This window comes from Pseudorca crassidens, chromosome 16, assembly GCF_039906515.1.
Source record: "Pseudorca crassidens isolate mPseCra1 chromosome 16, mPseCra1.hap1, whole genome shotgun sequence".
In the NCBI taxonomy this organism is placed as follows: domain Eukaryota; kingdom Metazoa; phylum Chordata; class Mammalia; order Artiodactyla; family Delphinidae; genus Pseudorca; species Pseudorca crassidens.
Genome location: NC_090311.1, coordinates 25,226,357 through 25,247,334, shown reverse-complemented (window position 1 = coordinate 25,247,334; position 20,978 = coordinate 25,226,357). Strand labels below are relative to the sequence as shown.

The 20,978-nt window shown below is 58.4% G+C and overlaps 1 protein-coding gene across 13 annotated transcripts in view; it reads right to left on the bottom strand.

The window, feature by feature from the left end:
• SH3PXD2A (SH3 and PX domains 2A) overlaps nt 1–20,978 on the bottom strand; it is a 247,292-nt gene that overhangs the window by 26,699 nt on the left and 199,615 nt on the right. For 11 of the 13 annotated variants that reach the window (XR_010935765.1, XR_010935767.1, XR_010935766.1 and 8 more), the window contains 3 exons: nt 11,738–11,851; nt 7,382–7,465; nt 2,184–2,301 (listed from right to left, as the gene is read on the bottom strand). Coding sequence is in view for 6 of the 13 variants with exons in the window: in XM_067709493.1 (XP_067565594.1) it covers nt 2,184–2,301; nt 7,382–7,465; nt 11,738–11,851 (316 nt within the window). In the remaining 7 variants the exon portion in view is untranslated. The remainder of the gene's footprint in view (nt 1–2,183; nt 2,302–7,381; nt 7,466–11,737; nt 11,852–20,978) is intronic. The other 2 variants (XM_067709494.1, XM_067709489.1) reach the window with 1 other exon arrangement.

Sequence of the window (20,978 nt, the reverse complement as noted above, 5' to 3'; positions counted from 1 at the left end):
GTCTATCCCCGTTTTGGGGCTTGGAAGGCAGACATCAGTGAACAAACGGATGGAAGTCAGGGAGCTGGCAGACAGAAGCACAGAATTTCAGGGCTGGATGGAAGCAACTAGTAAAGATACCTAATCTTACATATACCAACAACCAAGGCTCAGAAAAGCAAAGCAAGTAGCAGAGGGTCACACGGCTAGCTTTTGGCAGCATCTGGCCCAGAACTTGGTGCCCTTCATCTTGTAAGAAAGATGAGGAACCTGCCAGCCACTGGGAGCACCTGTGCGGAGATGGGGCGCGAGGTCTCCTGGGAGTGATGGTCAGGACTGTGCACTGTCCTGAGGGCTCCCATTCTAAACCCTGATGTGCTCCTTCCATGTTACATGGATAAAATTAGATTCCAGGCAGGGAGATGCAAGTGAATCAGGAGAGGCTGTGTGTGTTTGGGTCCAAGTCTGCTCACATCTGCTTTCCAGCTCTGGAGCACGGAATGACTCCAGAGGGAAGCAAACTGGAAAAGGAGGATGGGGAGAGAGGGAGGGCGCGTGTGCGTGTGCATGTGTGTGTGTGTGTGTGTGTGTTTGGCGGGGGGGTGGGGTGGGTGTGGGTGGAGAAGAAAGACAGGAAGTAAGGATCAACAGAGCCTGGGATGCTGGGAAAAGGCATATTTAAGGGGGTGTCTGGTAGCCTTCTTAAGGTGGAACCTTTTCAGCAGGGTTTTCTCAGTTGCAGCTCCCACTGGCTGAATGGCCAGGCCATGGGGACAAGAGCTGACTAGATGGAACCAACTCAGAGTGATTTTATTGGTTATTTTAGAAAACTAAAATACCCAGCAGCCTTGTAGAAAACCTCTGGGTGAGTGGTTTAGGTTAGCAGCCTGCCAGAATGTTCACTGGCCTTCCCACGCAGACTCGTGGTGGCTGGATTGTGGGCTTGGCTCTAGTTTCCATTGTTTAGAGAACATCAAAGCCTGGGGTAGTGGATTTGGGCAAACACGCCCAGGCACACACAGTCCTGTCCCACCTAACGGGACAGAAAGGGACACCTCAGCCCGCTGACTAGTGTGCACAGGGCCGGGGGCAGGGGCGCTATGTCCTGGCAGGTCACTCTAAGGTTCAATCCCATGTGGCCAACGACCTTCATCCTACCCGTCAGCACAGACTGATCTGAACACCTTGCGGCATGCTGTGTTCTGAGCAAATGTCTTGTGAGTGCCCCCGCCGCCTCGGCCATCTGTGCCCTCGGTGGGGGACAGCTCAGAACACGCATCCTACCCACAGTGGGTCTGGGGTTCCCAGGTGTGGTGGGCTGGAGAGGCGGTCCCCAGAGCCCATGACAGGGACTCTCTGTCATCCGGCTTACAGGCAGAGAAGAGAAACTGGGTAAAGTCATCACAGCGGAGCTGCTTCTAAAGGACCCAGAACACTTCCTGGAAACAAGCCCCTCCTTGCGGGGGGTGCTAGCCGGCCTGGGAGCCCCGGGGCAGAGGGGCCTGGGGGGCAGGACCTGGTAGGGGAGAGGTGAGTGAAACCCACAGGGTTTAGTTTGCTTCCAGGAGTATCAGGAAGCTGCCCACTCCCCTACTCATACTCCTGAATGGGTTTCTCAGCTGGGAAGTGTGATTAGGCCCAAGGAGAGTGAAGGGCAGAGCAAGAGGCCTCTGAACTAGGCCTGTGCTCAGGCCACACTTCCGCCCCAGCTCTCTCAACCACGGAAGCCAGCCCTGCGGAGCGGAACAGCCCGGGCCCGAGCCTGCATCTGTGGGCAGCAGGGGCCGCCTGCTGGGACCTCGGCAAGGCCCGTGGACGCCAGCACTGCAGGCGGCCCGAGCTGCAGAGCACGCCAAGCAGCCATGGTCGGACACGGAAACACAAATTCAGATGTGCTGGACCCTCTTGACGGCTGCACGGGAAGGGACTGCACCACTGCCTGCGAGCCGAGCCAGGGCCCCTGTGCGCCGCTGGCTGTGGCTCAGCCTCCGCCTTATGTGTCCCGGGAGGGTGTGTGCAAGAGGAGCGCTCTCTGTCACGGCCGCTCAGCCTCGCGGTACTGAAGCCGTCAAGCCAGGCCGTGGGTGCAAAGCTGCTGTCAGGATTGACCTGCCAGCTGGTGCCCTCAGCCACTCTGCTGCCCAGGGCCAGCCTAGGGGCCGGGGTGGCAGAGAGGCACCTTGCTCCTCTGCTGGGGCTCTTACCTGATGTACCACCAGCCCTCCAGATTCTTCCGGATCACCTCCACGGTGACGCCCTTCTCAAAGCCAATCTCGTCCTTGCTTTGGCTGGTGTAAGGCTGCACAGTGACATACTTCTCCTCTGTGGGTGGTGGGTGAGGCGAGAAAGCACAGCTATTTGAGGACGGGGTACAGGTCCTTTGTCCAGCCTCCTTCTCCCCCTGGCCTGGCCTCACTTAGTTGGTGGCCAAGGTGTACTGCATCAACCTCTGGCTTTTCCAGCAAAGGGAAGAGAAGGGAGCAGGCCTCACAGCTGTGCCCTGCATGTGCCAAAGCTGGCCAGGGCCCCAGGTGGCCTTGCAAGCCCCAGGCAGCGTAGAGCTGGCTCTCCCAGCCTCCCAGTCCCATAACTGCAGACAGGCTGCCGGGGCCTGGAGTCCTCAGGGTCCCAGAAACTCCCTGGGCTGAGGGCAGGGCCATGAGGAACCTGGCCCTCCTGGGGCCTGAGTCAGGGAGTCTGAGAACAAACCCAGGTGTCCCCTCAATGCCTGGAGGCCTCAAGGCAAGCCCTCTCCTTCCTGAACATGCCATGCGTCCATCTATGCCCCAGACCTGCTCTCTCAGCCTGTCTCCCACCTCAAACCCTTAAACCCCTCCTCTGCCCAACCTTCTGACAGCTCCAGGGACACCTCAGCCTCCCCTGACCACTCATCTGCTCGTCTGATCACATAACTTCCCCGAGAGGATGCTATGGGCATGGTTATGTGCCCTGTTAAGGGTCCAGGGGCCAAATGAGCAGGGGCAAAACAGTGCGGCACAATCAGGCGGGAGCCCTGGGGGGGACTGAGTTGACCACACAGCTCGGTGGAGCCCCTCTGGGAGCTGCCTGCTCTGGTCTCACAGTAGGATTGCACGCCCTCTTCTGGGCTCCCCAGGCACTGGGAGAGAGGCACCATGGGGAGCTGAACAGGAGCGTGGGGGGGCAAGTGTGGGGAGGCTGGGAAGTTTGTGTCTTCCTGGATTCCTTGGGCCTCTCTCCTGGCAGGGACCCTGTGCCTCCACGGGAGTCCCTGCTCAGGCCTCCTGTCTGCTGGGGACCGGCAGACCCACAGCTGGCCGGCCACAGACACCCTGCCTCCTGGGAGGAGAGTCTCCCCAGAGGAATAGCTTGGGGAGGAACACCCAGCCCCATCCATCCCCTCAGCGGAGGATAAGCGGCAGAGATTGGCACACCCTCTGGGAGGGTCACCCTGAACCTGTGCTGTCCTCTCCGACCTGGATTCTCCCTGGGGGCTGAGACAGTGCCTGGCACACAGTAGGCGCTGCAAAGGGACTATGGAGTACATCGATGAGGACAAAGGTGTGTTGAGCCGGGGCACCGAGGGGGAGACTCTCTGAGCTCAAAAGAGCAGGCTGCTGGCACAGAACAGCTGGCTCTGAGACGGGCGCTCCCCACCCCCCAGCTGGACCCTGCCCGGCAGCCTGCCCAAGCCTCTGGCAGTAGTGGGGGAGAGGGCAGCTGCCACCCTAAGCCCCTGCTCAGGAGGGCCATCTGTTCATTCTTCCCTAGATTATCAGGGTCCCGTCTGCGGCCCTGTGCCGGGCGGAGATAGCAGCTCCCTCTGGGGTGGAGACAGCTGCCCTGCCAGGCCGCAAGGACAGAGCTGGCAGGCCGCTGGCCGAATCTGCAGGCTGCCAAAGGGCAAAAGGTAGGTGACGCCCCACGGGAGCCTCCACAGCTCAGCACGCTCTTCTCAAATGCAAGCCTTTCTCGGCGTCAACTGGCTCCTGGAAGCTTTCAGATTCCAACCCAGCCATGCTGGGGCGAGCCGCCAAGACCGCCTGAGAACCCGGCCCTGCCAGATTCTGACTCGGGCCTTTGAGAAGGTTCGTGTTTTATAGTCCAGCCCCCTGCGCTCCCGCCTATTCCTGGTCTCGCTCCATTTTCCAGTGGGACACCGTAAATCCTGGCCCGGGCGGTGGCCGGAGCAGCAGCGCCGGGCCCCAGGGCTCCAGGGTTCTGAGGCTCGGGTGAGCCGAGGCCTGGGCTCCACATTTTGCCTTTGCTCAGTTGGGCTATTTTTAAAAGCCTGTGGTTCGTGCAGGAAGCCATCATTAAAGTTTCCCTGGGCAAAGTCACTTTTGCAGAGAAAAATTACAGCCTATCTCTTGGGCAGATCAGAGGAGCCCTTCTCTGCCCCACGGCAGAGGACAGGGCCTAGACTGCTTCATGGGGGCCAGGCCCCAGCACCAGCCTCCCCAGTCCCCAGCGTGTGTGCTGAGGACAGAGCCCCGAGGGCCATGTAAGCATCCTGCCTTCCCCTGCCCCTCCTGGTGGGCAGAACCAGGGGCGTCCGTCTTACTCAGGAAGGCTGAGCTGCTCCTGCACGAAGCCCTCTTCGTGGTGGCCCTGGGGCTCATGGGAACGCAGATGTCTGGGAGTTTACGCTCCCAGGAAGAGAGCTGGCTGGCTTGGAGGCTCGTCCTACCCTGGCACCGTAGCTTCTAGGAGGTGAGAATTCAGAGCCCTGGTCCCAGGCAGGACAACTCCTCCAATTGGCCTGTTTGGGGGCTCGGTTTTCCGCCACGTTTGGCTTGGACGACGAAGGTGTGGGTTATCTCTGTGTGGCCGCGTGCCCTGTGGGTCTCAGCTCCCTCCTCACAGGTTTCCCTGGGGGAAAGCAGAGGCAGTCCCTCCACTGAACAGGGGCCACAAACCCCACCTTAGGGGGCCAGACAGGAGGATGCCCAGACTGAAAGAAATGACCTTGGCGGGGGGGAGGGAGCTGAGTCATTTGCGTTGCTTGGGGTCTCTAGAAGAGATGCCCCTTAGGAATCAAGTTGAGGGAAGAGGCCCAGGAGCTCTGGGGGCACCTCTGGGCTTCTGGGAGGCGCTGATGCCATGGTCACTCCGATATACCCTCGGAGGATGGTTGCCACCTCACCCCAGGGAGGGCTGGCCAGGCCGCCCACGGGGTGGGTAGGTGGCCGGGCCTGTTCTGGTTTTGGAAGCAGGGGCTGGAGAGCCCTGCAGTTTCCAAACCACAGACGCCTCCCCTTTCCAAACACTTTCCCCTCCGTCAGCAGTCTCCCTGGCTCCCCTCCCAGTCCCTACAACTTACCCAACCCCGATGCAAGAGGCTTTTTGATTCCAGAGGCCTGGTTGGCTCTGGGACTGGGGGAGTGGAGGCCCCGGGGAAGCACTGCTTTTCTCTTGTCTAGTTATATACGACCCACTGCCTGTTCCCCCCTCGTCAGCTCGGCTGTTTGCAGCGAAGTTTCTCCCAGCCAACTTCCTGCAAGTTTTTCTTGGCTGCCTGATTTAACTTAGCCCTAATTTAACTTAGGGCTAAGACTGGGAAAGGATGTTGTTTAGGTCTCTTATTCAAGAGAGAGAAGTCGTGGGCCCGCATTTGCTTACATATTTACATATGTGTGGCTGGCCATAGAATTATGCATTCAGTTGGGTATCTGTGTCTACTTACATCATGTTATGTTTAGAATCGTAAATACTGTTGCCGATATACACGTGGTATAGGAGTTATGTATACGAGACCGCATACGAAGCTATACGTGTACTTGGGGGGTGGCTGCAGAGGTGTACCTACGATGTGGTTGTGTGGATAATGCATCTGTGACTGTGTAAATAGTGCAAACGTGGAATGGTCTACGTGAGGGTGCGTAAGTGTGTACTGTGAGTGGCTGTGTGCACGGGACCGCAGACGTGCAGCTGTGTAGGGCCTGGAGGGGCCAGTGTGCTGTGGCCACGCCCGTGGCTCTCAGGGTTGTGTGCCGGCGGTCATGCTTCACCGATTGAAGTGTCCGAGAGGCCATGTGGTCGTGGAGACAGAGGTGTGTTTGGGGTTCAGTGTGTGATGGTGTTTGGAGCAGATGTGGGAGGGGATGGGGACAGGCCAAACCTTCCACCCTGCTCTCTTTTTCCAGGCCAGGGTCCCACTCTCCTTTGCTGCCAAGGCTCAGGGCCGCTTCCCCGCCTGGCCCCCAGCTATGCTGCCCCACCCATCCTACCTCTATGGTGCCTTTGCTTCACATTCAGCCTGTTCTCTCTGCTTCCACGACTTGGCCCCCTGTCCTGTGCCAGCACCCAGGGTCCACCCCACACTCCACCCTCGGGACAAGCTGGGCCCCTCGCAGCCCGTGCTGAGCCTGATGCAGAGCCAGCCACGGGCGGTGGCCACCCCTGAGTCCAGGCTTGCTGCTGCCTGGGGCTCGGGGCAGATACCAAAACAGGGTCTCACAGTCGTTCAGGAACAAGCTTTGGGGGTAGGGTGCGAGTCATGGGGCATCCCTGCTAATTCTGGAAAAGCCAATGCTCATGACACCCTTCCGGCTGTGCCGTCACCGTCTGGAACACATACCCTCCACTCTCCTTGAGGCAGGAGAGATGGGCCACCCACTGGCCTTGGGGCTCTGGAGGTGTTTAGAGGTTTGTTCAGAGGCCTGCCCCTCATTTCCCTGCCTCACAAGCTCTTGGATGTTGGAAAGGCCCTGGACTGGCAAACGCCTTGGTTCCTAATCGGCGTGTATGGCAGGCCAGGGGCTTCCCTGGAATAGTCTTGATCAGGCTGAAATCCCAACAGCTAGTGCTGGGGCTGCTGGAGCCCCAGCTGGACCTGACCCCACCATCAGAACTTGTTGAGGCTGTGCCCTGGGGCCCGGCTGTGTCTGGATTTTTCTCCTTCTCTAGTTTCCCTGGAGCTGGCTGAATGAGGAGATTGTGAGCTGCTCCTTCTTCCTACTCTGTCCCTAAGTAATTGCTAGAATAGCTCTGGCCAAGGGAACCCTTTCTCAGAGGAGGGAGGCAATGAAGGGCAGGGGTGAGGGGACGGCCCAGGCAGAGACCCAAACACGCTCAGTTCTCTCAATCTGAAGCTTCAGGGTAAATGTGGCCTTTCTTAGAGTCCAGCTGCCCCCATAATCCTGTCCTAAGTCCCATGACCCCTGCCCCCAGGACGCTGGCCAAAGACAGAGCTGCCCCCATTGTCACCCCGATTCCCAAGCGGCCCCTGCGCCCCCCTCCCGCCCCCCCAACCCCCCCACCCCACCGCCAGCTAGAGTAGGTGAGAGGAAAGTCTGTCTGGTGCATCTGGGTAAGGAGGCCACAGGGCAGAGAGAGGCAGAGCCCGGGAAAGAGGAGAAGTGTTAGTGAAAGAGAGAGAGGCAGCAGCTGTGGGTGAGGAGAAGCTGGCCCGCATCGTCACCTCGGCTGTGCTGCCTGTTGACCATCCCGCCCAGGGTCCACCGGCGATCCAGGCGCCGCAGATGGGCCTTGCGTCTCTTGGACACTGGTGTGGGAGATAGCGATGGAACACACAGCCGACGGGAACCGGCGGAGAGAATGGACATGAGGATGAGATGGGATGGGTGGGGAAGGGATGGAGGCGGGGAAGGTTCGCATCCCCAGGTCTTCACCGCCTGGACTGAGCCCCGGCGGTACATGCCTGCTGGAGGGGCGCGGATCTGACCAGTGGCGGCGCTGGCAGGTGGGGAATAACTCAACCAAAGCCACATTGCATGGGTTATGCCCCCGAGCCTGGGAGGGGCTAGGAATTTAGAATCCCAGCAGCTGAGAGGGGAGGAGGAGCCTTGGCTCCAGCCCAGTGCAAGGACGACCCTTGGTTGCGGCCCTAGGGGGAGGACATGGCTCCCACCATTGCTGGGCAGTGATGGTTCCCAGGAGGGTGTGCCCCACTCTCCACCAGGGCTCACATCCACCTGTTCCCCTGCCCCCACTCACTCAGCAAGTCCTGCTTGTGAACCTGCCACCACGAGTCAGGCACTGCGGGTGGAAGAATAAATGTGCCCAGCAGAGACTTGGGGTCTCTTCCTTGGGGGGCTTATAACTCTCACCATCCTGGGTTGGTTTATGTCTTTGCTTTTTCAGTCACCCCCAGTGGATCAAGTCTGTTGAGGGCTAAGACTCTGCATCTCTGCATCCCCAGGGCCTGGCACGGAGCCTGGCATGGGGCTGATCCTTCAGAAATGTTGCTGGGTGAAGCACACACAGTAGGATGCCACAGGCCTTGGTCTGTTCCCTCCCCACATGCTACCCACTGTTTCTGACAACGGAGGCCCTGCCGCCCAGCTTTTCACGGCTCCACACTCCTCTCATCTGCACAGGTCCTCTGACTGCTATGGACCAGCTCCACGTGCCCCCCGCCTTCCTATGGGACGCCCAGGTGCATCAGGGGCCCCCACCTCCTGGCACTGCAGAAGGAGGGTGCCAGGCTGCCCAGGTCTGGGGGAGGGAGGCCAGCACTTAAGAGTCAAACTGCCCTGACACAACTGAGCCACATCCCACCAGGGGCTCCTGGGAAGTACTTATTTTTCCAGAGGGAGAAGAGTAGCCTGTTTGACCTGCTTCTTGTAAGCAGGAGGCCTGGACAAAAGGTTAGGGGTATGGATTCAATCCAGGCTGCACTGCCAGGTTACTGTGTCACCCTGGCAGGCTGCCATCCCTCCCTAAACCTCTGTTTCCTCATCTGTCTTTGGGGTTGACACCACCTGCCCTGGCGTGAAATAAGACAGGGACTGGACAGGCTCTGTGGAATGGAGATGAGGTCCTGTGTGAGGTCAGACTGGGAGGAACCTGGACAGCTGACCTCCTGCGGGTGCGTCCACCTGGTTTCTCTGTGAGCAGAGGAGCTTCACTTCAGCTGATGCCCCGCCTGGGGCCACCCTAGCAGTAAGTGACATTTACCCGGTTTAAACCAGGTACCAAGACCATCTCACTGGAGCCTCACAAAAGCCCCACGTAGCTGGCACTCTCCCCATTCTAGAAATGGGAGGCCAGAGGCACAGGGGTGTTCAGGAACCCTCTGAGTCACACACCTGAGCGTCAAGGCAGCACGCAAATCCACGCAGTCTGGCTCTGGAGCCTGGACTCTAGACCCTGCGCCCTTTAGGCACCAACAGTGGAGAATGCCTGGACCCTGGGGCCAATGCCAGCCCAGGGAGAAAGGCAGGTCATTGCCGGTGGCTGCAGGGCGCAGGGCACAGGCAGAGACCCAGGTTTGGGGCTTGGCTCTGCCACTAACTGCTCCGGGGACTCCGTGGAGGTGACACCCCTCCAGGCCTCCGCTTCCTCACCTCTGAGGCGATGCTCCTCACGGAAGCACCCTGCCATCGTCGGGCCTGGACCCTCCTCATCAGCAGTGGACAAGGGGGTCTCAGCCTCCACCTCGGCCTTCCTGCCCCCTACTGAAACGTTTCTGCATTCTCCACAGCACACCTGGCTTCAGGAGAAACATGAACATATGCCAGAACATCTGATGACAGAAATAAACCGAAACAGCCTCTTTTCTTCCTGAAGCAATGGAGCATGAGCTGTTAGGGAAGCTCTGATGGGACGAAGGCTTCCAATTTCTGCCTGTAGAGCTCAGGGGACCTACAATGGGATGGCAACAGGGCTGGGGTAGAGATGGCCAGAGACGGGACCAGGGTGGGCTGATCTCTTAGCCACATGGCTGCCCGTGCAGAGACTGGCGGACACACCACAGCTGTTGGGCCTTGGGCTGGGGTACTGAGTCCTGAGCCCTTCTGTACAGCTGCGGGGAGATGCCCACGATGTGACGATGGGACTCACAGCTGCCCAAATGTTGCCAGGGGTGCTGGCACACAGGTCCTATCAAAGTGTGCAGAGGAACCTCTCATCAGGAGGTTCACCCTGAGCATACACGCGCACGCGCACACACACACCCGCCCCCGCCCCTGCTTGAAGGCAGAACCTCCACTGGCTGCCTGGTTCTTACTCCATCGAGGTCAAAATTCTCTATAACCTGTTACTGCTTGTTCTGTGCAAAGCACCCAATCTCTCTTCAAACCAGCCTGGCGGCGTCACTGCCCACGCACCTCTCAGGCTCCTTCCTACCCACTTGGTGTCCTGGTCCTCCAGCATCTACCTGACGTCTCCACTCTGACTCTCTTGGCGTCACCTTTTCAGGTGGGGCTCCAATTCCACACACACAGACACACATACACCCTCCTAGAATTGCTCACAAGAAAATGCTTCACGGAGAGGCATGCGGCACGGTGGGAAGACCACTGGCGGAGGAGGCCGACCAGGGCTCAAGCCTTATGAGGACAAATACATATCTAAATATTTGCAGCCTCAGTTCCTGCATCTGGAAAATGGAGATGATGACAGAGCCTCCCGAGGGTGGTGAGGGCATTTCAAGTACCAGGGCAGACACCTAGGAGTGAGTGAGACCTCAGTACACTCTAGGGATTGTTATTTCTGAAAAGCCCTGGGATACCCCCCAGAAGGTGGAACTGGATAGGAGGTGAGGCCTGGTGACTGCAGACAAAACAGACCGGACCCAGCTCAGGAGCTACGACCCTGCACCGCTGCAGAGGTGCGAGGGAACCAGAGATGAGATGGGGGACAGGCTCAGCCCCTGGGCTCGGGGAGCAGCCAGGAAAGGCCGAGCACCTGGCCTGAACATGCCAGCCCTTCTCAATGGGGCCTGGTCTCTGGAAACCTGTCACAAGGCAGACATGCACTGCAGGGGCTGCAGTACTGGTCAAGGGACTGAAATACAGCATTTACATGGGAGGAAGGGCGGGGCTCCGACTGCCTGCCGAGTAACCGACATTTGCGGGAAGGATGAAGACGGAGCTGGGGCTTGGCAGGCCGCTTATTCTGGCCTGGGCAGTGTGGAATGGGGGGTGGGGCAGGGGCAGGCCTGGAGGTGGCCTGAGCCCTGGGTGGCAGGCACGCATCCCCCTGGCTCTCAGATGTGCCCATTTGGACGGTCTCCACTGACCGTTAGGGCAAGCGTTCCCGCTGCCAGAATAAGGGAGGCTTGGAAGCGACTAGGAGCAGGCAGCCGGGAACAGGGTGGCTCAGACTCGCCGGGCTCTGGCAGCCCGCTCTGGGGAATACCCAAGTCCACGGATAGGCTGAGCAGGCCAGTGCTGGCTGGGGTTGGGAGGAGGGGAGGCTCCTTGAAATGCACTGGAGAAAACCCCAGAAAAACCTCACCAGGTCAGAGCTAATGAGAGAGGCTGACGGTGCAGGGCTGGAGCCATCCCTGGGTTCCTGCAACACTGAGAAATGATTCACAGACCTGCCCTCCACGTCTGCACCCCTGACCGGGATAAGAGGCACCTGGAAGAGAAGCCTCTGAACAGGCTGTACACGGCAGGAAGTTGTGTGCACAAAGTCCCTTTGGGGTCGTCCCTGTCGCAGAGAGCACAGTGTGGGGTGAGGGGGGCAAAGGTGGATCTCTGTGGGGACCCCCAGAGGAACCCAGGCCTGCTGGTGGGGAGAGGGACCAGCCCTAAAGCCGTTCTCCCCAATCTCTGCCCCAAAGTTGCCAAAGCCTGAGATCCACACCCCACGGGAATCTCCCCTCTAATTTTAGCCCCATGTGGGACCAGTAAGGACAGACCTGGCACAGGAGGTGAGCCTGTGGGTTGGCCTCAGTGACACGGGATCCTGGGAGACGCAGGGGGGGAAACATGATCCATATCGTTTTAGAGCTTCTGATGGTCTTAGGGAGAAGGGTGGGAAAGTTGCATCATCTCCCCGACCCCTTGAACCCACAGGAGCTTACCTTCCCCAGTCTTGGAGGTGTTGATATCTGAGTCGTCCCGAGTACCATTCTGGGCCTCCAGGTAGGTGGCAGGGACCCAGCCCTGTTCCTCAGAGGTGCTCACGAACCACCAGCCTGCAGTGGGGACGGGAGAGCAGCCATGAGAGCCCAGCAGATGGCAGAGGTGGACGGGGCCAGGACGAGGAGGGAAGGAGCAGCGTGGAGGGGAGGGTGCAGAGCCACACCGCCTGGGTGCCTGGCAAACGTCTTGCCCACCTCCAGCCTCCTGGAGCCCAGGCTCCTCGCTGAGAAAGAAGAAAGCAACACGCTCCCTGAGAAGAGGGCCTGATGGACCACCATCCACTCACACAGACATCTGATAACAAAAAAACCTGAAAATGAAATCGACACAATGATATGCCCAACACGTGAAAGTTACCTTGCAGGAAAGGTCACGGGAGCTCTGACCAAACACAGAGATGGTGTAGGGTCCTTCAAGCCCACTAGGACCACCGGCGTGACCCGGAGTTGCACCACTTTCTCTGCTTTTAAAGGCACCAGGGGGTAAAGGCCTCACAGATACGTTCTAATGGTCACTGCTCCTGCTTCCCACCTCCGGTCAGTGGTATTTTCACATCAGTGCTACTCACAGCTGCCCTTCGGTATGTTGACAACTCAATCGCAGTAAGTGGGCACCACACCCTTGAGTGACCCTTGAGGGTTGTGGCCAAGTGATAACGCCTCATTCATTTTCTTTCCCCTTTGCTGGCTTGTTCATTCATCATTCAAACAAACGCTGAGCAAAGTACTCCAAACTTGGTGGCACAAGTTCTCTTTTCTGTCCATGACAGAGCTCAGCATTTCCAAACCTGGACTGTAGCCTGTCAGGAGACCCCAGAGTTCCTCCCTGGCCAGCACTGAGGCCCCATCACCACGTGGCCACAGCAGTGAGTAGCTGCCCGAGGAGGGGCACAAGGGGACCTCCAGGCGCTCCCAGCTGGGCTTAGCCCTGGGAGGTGGTGGAGGCTGCCTGGGGGCTGCTGTGACAGCAGTGGAGACGGACGGAGGACAAAAGTCCCACCACTGCACAGGACCTCCACACCTAGGGTCAGCACTTAGGTCTTCAACTTCTGATGCCCCACGTCACAGGCCTAGGAGAGCAAACAGCCTGTGGTCTAGTCTTAAATGCCCACTGCACCCCACCCTTTCCAGGAAGTTCCACAACACTCTGCGAGCAGCTCTGCAAAACCTATGAAACACCATGACAGCTGTGTGATACCATAACGTTGGATACATGTCCTTATACGTTTGTCCACACCCACAGAACGTCTAGCACCAAGAGCGAACCCTAATGTAAACTAGGGACTCTGGGTGACTAGGATGTGTCAGTGCAGGTTCATCAGTTGTAACAAGTGCACCACTCTGGTGCAGGGGGTTGAGGATGGGGCAGGCTGTGCATGTGTGCGGGCAGGTGTATGTGAGACACCTCGGTACCTTCCACTCAATTTTCCTGGGAACTTAAACTGCTCTAAAAAAACCAAAGTCTTCAAAAAAAAAAGTTAAAGAGAAAGTCTCAGACAACGGTCTGGACTTCTGTGGTCCAGCCCTTAGCTTGGTCACTGCCCCTCCGGAACCTGGGATAGATGCCTTCTTTCCCTCCCTCTGCCAGATTCAGGTCAATTCCCTTGTCCTTCCCCAAGTGGGATGGGTGTGGGCCACCTTCACAACACCCACGGCCACGTGCACCCTCTGGGCCTACCTGCCTGGGGCAGCACCGCCATCCTCCCTGACGCCCAGGCCACAGCGGCACAGCTACTCAGGAGGCTGTGAATGAGAGACTCCAAAGAAGCCAGAGGGGTCTCTGCCTGGGATGCCTTCTCCCCTTCTCGCAGGCTCTGCGGGAACACTCTCAGGAATCCCAACAGTCTGTGCCAAGAGGCCCCGGGCCCAGTGTTCTTTCACAGAGCCCGACTGGAGGTCACGGGACGGAGCTCCCGACCTCGCAGAGGCTCCTGCCCTGCGGCCCTGCCTCCTAGGCCACAGGAGTCGTTCTGACTGGTCTGCACTTCCCCGGACACTGTAATGGTTCAGGGGCTTTTCCAGGAACCGACATGGGTGCTCTGGCGACCTGAACCCTAAATCCCACGTTAACCAGGAATCGCAGGGGTGTGTGGGAAGAGACGTCCTGAGGGTTAAGTCAATAAAACAAAGTCAGGAGATGGAGAAAGTCAGCCTTGACCATCACTTGCCCCTGGGGCGCAGGTGTGCTAAAGCTAGACTGCCCTGTTGGACTTGCTAATTACAGTGAGCCAGTGACCTTCCTGGGCTGTTCACCTGAGCCAGAGCGGGTTTCACTCACTCACTAATGCCACCCGTACCCAGCAATCAGCAAGGTTCATAATCGAAGGTCCACCATCATGAGTCAAGTCTGGAGAACAAAACCCAAGCCCACTGGGCACCTGCCACCACAGATTTTGGCACGTAAGGATGAAGCCCTCTGAGCCACTCTGGGTCAGCGGTCCCTCCCCGACCTCCCGCTCACAGGATAAGCTCCAAGAGCCCCAAAGAGCAGGCACCACAATTCCCAACTTGGAGTCACTTTTGGGAGGGTCTGGAAGGCTGAGGCTCTCACATGCCTGCCCAGGTCCAGGTCCCAATGCCAAAAGCTCAAAGGTTTTGGTTACCACACCCTCCAGACCCTCCCCAAACTGTGTCCGGGGAGATGAAAGACCAGTTCCAGCCTCCAAAGCCAAGCCAAGTCCCGGTAGGCCAAGGAAGTACCCTGAAGGTCTAGTCTCAAAGGGAAGCTCTTCTTCCCAGGAGAGGGTTTCCCCAGGATGGGCCCAGGCTGGGGCCAGGGACCTTATCGTCATCAGACAGAACAGGGATGTGCCTGGAGAAACCGTGGAGCTTGGATGCATGTGTCTCGTGGAGGATTTGCCAAGATCTCTCCCATGCCCAGACCCTCTCAGCCTCTCTTTCTACACCAAGGTGTGTCCACCGCCAACTCCACCCTCTGAAACAACCTACTTGCTGTCTCAGTGGGAGCACAGTCTTTCCTTTCCTTGTGTGACCCCATGGCTTCCCAGGAAAGAAGGCGACTTGGTGATCTCCTGGACGGCTGGGCTGACTGTCTCCTAAGCCCTCTCTCTACTTCTGGAATCTGGGCTCCAAAGTCATCCTCAGCAGAGGTGAAGGAGGCAAGTCCCGCCATGGGTACCAGGAGGGCTTGCAGGGCATTTCTCCATCAGTCCCATCCAAGCTTGTCTGTGTCCTCACACGTGTGAAGCAAGCCCACCAGCCTGCTGACCTCTTGCTGTCCCCTCTCCTGACCTCTTGCCATGGCCATCTCCAGACCAGGGCCCTGCATGGACCTTTCTCCTTGGCTCCCAAGGGCCTCATAATCCCAGGATTTAGGGCTCTTTTCTGCTGGTGGCATCGTTTCCCTTCCCTCCTAACTTCACCCTTTGGGAACCTTCCATGTACTTTCTGCTCTCTCCCTCCCCCCAGGAGCCAGAGATCGGTGATGGAGGGATGGATCTGGACTTGTCTGTGCAGAGAATCTCCCAGGGGCAGGGCAGGGCTGGCCCTCCTCCTACCTCTGTTGCATAGGCCTGGCACTCAGGGTGAGCTGGGCAGGGACTTGCTGAGAGGCCCAGAGTGTGGCCGAGGTGCCCAATGGGCAGGGCGGCACGATGGTCTGTGCCTCACACCACCTGGGTGCCCCTTGGAGGTGCCAGGGCTGTCTCTGAGTCCTTCCCACCTCAAAATCTCTGTTGCACCACAAGTTTTATGGAGCGTGGGCCACATTACTGGCTGCCTGTGACCATCGCACCCCAGGGCAGCAACTTAGGATCCTATTCTCCTGCTGCACTCCCAAGACTTGGGGCTGAGACTCTCAACCATCCTCACGGCTTTGTGGACCTGCCGACCTTGCCCGAGAACACTGGCCTGGACTTCCACTCCAGCCCTGACACACGCAGAGCTGGGCTGTGTGGCTTCGAGTCTCAGGTCCCTCCTGCACCAGGCCCTGCAGAGAAGAGCTTGCCACTGGCTGGGCTGTAGGCACCTCCGCAAAGCAAAGGTGGACAGGCTCAGTCACCGCCCAGGCAGGCGTGGCTGAACAGGGGCAGAGGTGCCTACCTAGCTACGCGCAGACCTCCTGGGAGCCCTGGCGTGAGTCACACAGTTGGGCCTCTGGGGGAGGCTCCCGGGGCCGGCACCCACCCACAGCTGCTGACAGGCCTCTCCCAGATGCCAGCAGCTCAGACGTCAAATGCTGCAACTGGGGCTCCTGACCAAGGTCACCGCTGCTCCACCAAGGAGCAATTAGAGCCTGAACCACCGTGGGGGCAGCCTAGCTGGCCAAGAGGACTCAGGCGTCAGCCAGCCCTCGGGGCTCCCACCGTGGGGGCAGCCTAGCTGGCCAAGAGGACTCAGGCGTCAGCCAGCCCTCGGGGCTCCCAGGCTCCCCTCCAGCACACACTGTGTCCTCATGCCTGCAGAGCACATAGGGGGAGGTAGGTTCTGTCCACACACACGCGTGGACGGCTGCCTGTGCACCTGGAACAGAGGTGTGTCTGTACGTGCATCACATGATATGATTACAGTCAGACGCTGAGAAGAGCACGCTGTCAGGAGCTAACATGACACACATTACCTGATTTCATCTTCAAGAACCTTACATTTTACTATCGTCATCATCCCCACTTGACAGATGTGGAAACTGAGGCAGAATAGATCACAATTAGGAAGACGCAGAGCTGGACTCAAAACCAAGCAGTCCAGCTTCACGACCCATATTCTTAACCACCAAAGAAGTGGAGTAGGTGCACATCTGTGGCACGCAAGAGCTCAGGGGTGACTCCCTGAGAACGAGTGTCCCTGAGTCCTTGTGCTTTATATATGTGCCACCTGTGAGTGGGCATGTCCACATCGCTGAGGGTTTGCTTTCTGTGCGAACACCATGAGTCCAGTCGCAGGTTTGAGAGTCTATGTCTACAGGTGAGGATCCTCTGGAGGAAGAGGGTAATAATTAGGAATCTAGGGTCAGACAGACTCAAATTCAGGTCCTGGCATGCAACTTCCTAGCTGTGTGATCTGGGGGAAATTGCTAAACCTTTATGAGCTCAGTCTCCCCTCTGATATGGGAGTAATAAATGGAGCCCACCGCCCAAGGTTGTTGAAATGAACAGATGAGACATAAGTAGCTTAGCTTGGGGCCTAGCACAGAGTCGGAGCTGAAAACCCTGAGCTCTGATCAGGGTGGTGGTGGGTATTTGGTATTCTAGACTCACAGAGTCAGCACCCATGGGTGGCCAGGTGGTGTGTGTGCCCAAGGAGTGTGTCAGGAGGTACTCAATACAGCTTGGTGAACTCACGTGTGTGTGTGTTTACTGATATCTATGGAATTTGGGGGCTGTCTTCTGGGGTTTCAGAAGAACGGAAGGCGCTATCTTTTGCAATATGGCTTGCTCTTTTCTCAGCTGATGCAATGCATGATAGCAAACACGGTGAGAAATGGGGCCAGGGGGAGACGTCCCTGGGGTTCTCCTCCTTGCCCTACATGTCTCAGGGCCCCCTCGGCCTGGCTCCGGTCCTTCAGCTCACACAGCTCCCCAGCACAGAGGTCCTGCAGCCTCCTTTCTCCTTTAGGAAGCCCTCCCTGACTGACCCCCCAAGTCCCAATAGCATCCAAAGCATCACCCCCACAATTCACAGCAGCTTGTGCACTCTGAGAATAAGTCTTGTTGGGACTCTAAGTATCTCGTCTATTTTGTCTTTAGGGCAGAGCTGAGCTTGCAGCAAGCCTAACAGCAGATGAGGAAACTGAGGCACAGAGCCTAAGTGCTGGAGCCAAAGATCCGACTCTGAATCCCATCTTTGCCACTTCCATGCTCTGTGGCCTCAAGAAAGTGACTTAACCTTTCTGAGCCTTGGTTTCGCCATCTGTAAAATGGTAAGACTACCACGCAGGCTAGCGTGAGGACGAGATAAAGAACAGCGCGTGGGGTCTGGCACACCAGCAGGCACCCATTAAATGGAAGCCATGAGCTTCACTGAACGAAGGATTAAAGCCACAGGACGTGGGAGGTAAGGTGGCCGGCACTCATGGATGCCCAGGGACCGGCCTGAGCCACAATGTCTCACAATGTCTCATGTCCTCGGAAGATGGATCCAAACTCCAAGCTGGCCTCTGCTACCCTTCCTCTTCTATCCTCCTAGCCTCCGTTCTTGGGAAAGGAAATTCAGCAAGGTTTTACTAAAGGACCGAGCTTTGGACTGACGAAGTGGCCACACCTGTGCCCAGCTGGGGGCAGTTGTTCCCCGACAGGCTGCCAGACTTGGCCTTTTCCCAAGAAGTCAACCCTGGTTCCCAGGCAAGAGGGGAGCAGGCTCTTTTTTGTTGTGGGGGCAGAGGACTTAGTGGAACAGGAGTTGGTGGGGAGCCCCCAAGGGGCCTGGGCTAGCTGGGAGGCCCCTTACACGCCCCGGCACCCCAGCCCGGCAGCCATGCTCTACCAGCGCCAGCCAGGCCACTGCTCAGGTAGGTCTTCCCAGCTGGAGTGCCTTATGCTGAGATGCCCCCCAGACGGGGCAAGAGAGGGCTACCACGTCCATTCTTTTGAATGGGAAACTGCAAGCTGATGTCCAGGAGCACTCAGATGCTGGACGTACAGGAGGAGGCATCCTTCTGGTGGCCCCAGGCTAAGCCCCCGGGCCCGGGACGGCGTCTGGGAGCTGAACTGGCCAAGCGCCCCAGAGCCGCCTCACGCTGGCCTCTCCTGGGAGGACCGCGTGTCCACAGTGCCAGAGAAGAACAGCATTCGGCGAGGCTGGCCTATAGGCCAGGGCCCAGCCCTCTCCAGGAGGCAAAGGCCCAGAAAGGACAGCAAGGTCACCTGTCACAGCATCCGACCGGCTCAGCGGGACGCACTAAAACCCACCTCACAGTGGCTCAGGGGCCGAGGGTGGGAGAAGGCAGCACCGGGTGGCCTGGCCAGCACCTCCAGCTCAGGGCAGCGCTGGAGGACTCCCCACGCCAGGTGGGGCAGGGAGCCCCTCAGCCACAGCAGGCAAAGCTCTGGGCCAGAAGGTGGGCTTTTCCCTCTGTCCAGGCTGAGCGTAGTCCTTAGCTGCTGGGTCAGTTGCAAAGCCCTTTCAAACGGACTCTAACTGGGGTGGAAAGGGTGGAGCTAGAAAGAGAGTGAGGCACGGACACACACACACACACACACACACACACACACCACACACAGACAGACACACAGACACACGCGCGTGCGCGCGCGGGGAGGGAGTCAGAAATAGAGACAGACAGATGGAGGGGATGGGAGGACCTGGGAGAGGGACTGGGGGCCTTAGCCTCTCTAGAAGGGGGCTGAGCCTGGCCAAGGGTGGCAGGAAGTGATGGGCACTCCCAGGCCACTGCTGTCCCCAGGGTGACCAGGCCACAATGGCCTCCTTAATGAGAATGGATAATGAGCTCATTAGGGCCAGAGGAGGCCAGCTGCATGCGATCAGGATGTGAATAAAGTCCTCTGAGGTCACGGCTCCGAGTAGAACAAGACAGCTGGTGGGGGAGGGGGACCCCACTCCTCCCTCTCCCTCTGAAACTCCCCCGGTCCTTCGAGGTCCTCCATGAGGTCTCCCCAGCCTGCTCACCCCAGGATTCAGCCCACAGGCACCTCTTAGCCCCTCTTCCAAGACAGACCTCAGTTTGGATCCTGGCTTCACCACGTACTCACTGGTGACCGGGAACAGGGCTGACCTCCTTATCACAAGAGTATGAGCCGGGGGCTTGCCTGGTGGCGCAGTGGTTGAGAATCTGCCTGTCGATTCAGGGGACACGGGTTCGAGCCCTGGTCCGGGAAGATCCCACGTGCCACGGAGCAACTAAGCCCGTGAGCCACAACTACTGAGCCTGCGCATCTGGAGGCTGTGCTCCGCAACAAGAAAGCCCGCGACAGTGAGAGGCACGCGCACCACGATGAAGAGTGGCCCCCGCTCGCCGCAACTAGAGAAAGCCCACGCACAGAAATGAAGACCCAACACAGCCAAAGTAATTAATTAATTAATTAGTCAATTAATTAAAAAATAGTAATGAGCTGCCCATAGGGTTGCCTGGCATCCTGTGGTGCACTTGGGCTGGTGTATTGAAGACACGCGGCGTACTCAACAACCAACCTTTACTGAGCACCTGGCACGTGCCAAGCCCTGTTCTAGGCATCGGGACGCTGCAGAGAACAGCCCACAGTCAGGACGCAGGCTCTCCTCCTCTATCTCCCCCTGCACGGCACCCAAGATGGGCGCGGACACAACCTGTGCACTGGCGCCGGGGCCAGCAAGAAGGCTGGGCTGCCTCCCACTAGCCCTGGGCGCCCACCCAGAGGATATCAGGCAGGATGAGACAGACTGGGCGGAGTTTGGAACACAGCAGCCTTGAGGTTACCTCCGAGCCTGCCTTTTCTTCCCCGCCTGGTCCTTCACATGGTCTAACCCAGAGTATCTGTGTGTGCAGTGCTACTGTCTGCCCAGGCCTATGCGAGGGCTTCCGTGTGCAGGTGGGCAAGGGGTGAAGGAGCCAGGAGCAGAGGCACAGTCCCAGGCCTCGAATACCTGCCCCCATTCTCCATGTACGCTTGGCTCAGGCTTTGGCCCCTCCGTGAGAGTGAAATGTCCGGGCATTCTCGTGTCCTTTCCTTGGAGTGGTTTGGAAGAGGGGAGGAAGAATCTGGGGGCACTGAATGGTGGACGTAGGGGAGATGCTGAGGACGAAGGGGGCTGAAGGGGACCTGGCTAGGCACATGTCACCAGCCCTGCCCACCTGGCCACACTACACCTGGCACAAGGCTGAGCCTTAAGGGACGGCTTCTGCCCTGATCCCCCTCCCATAACCTTGGGGCAGATCTGAGGCTTCTCCCTGAGAGCGGCCAGAGATGTGGGAAATGCAGGCTGTCCACGGCATGCTGTGCCTTTAAGAACAATGAAAGGAGGCCACCCTGGGCCAGGCCTCCCCTGGTCAGAAGGCTCTGTCACTGCGGCCTCTTGCCAAGACACACTCCAGCTCACAGCACGTGGCCTCTACAGTCCAAAGCAAACAGGAGCGGGTGACAGTCCCTCCTAGTCACCCGCCTCCTCGGAGAGGCTCCCCTAGTCCCTCCCAAAGTACCTCCACAGCCCCTGCCTTCCTGCCTGACCCATTCCTCTGGTCCCACCTCTGGCCCCTACCCTCCTCTCTGCTGCCCACAGCCTCCCCTTC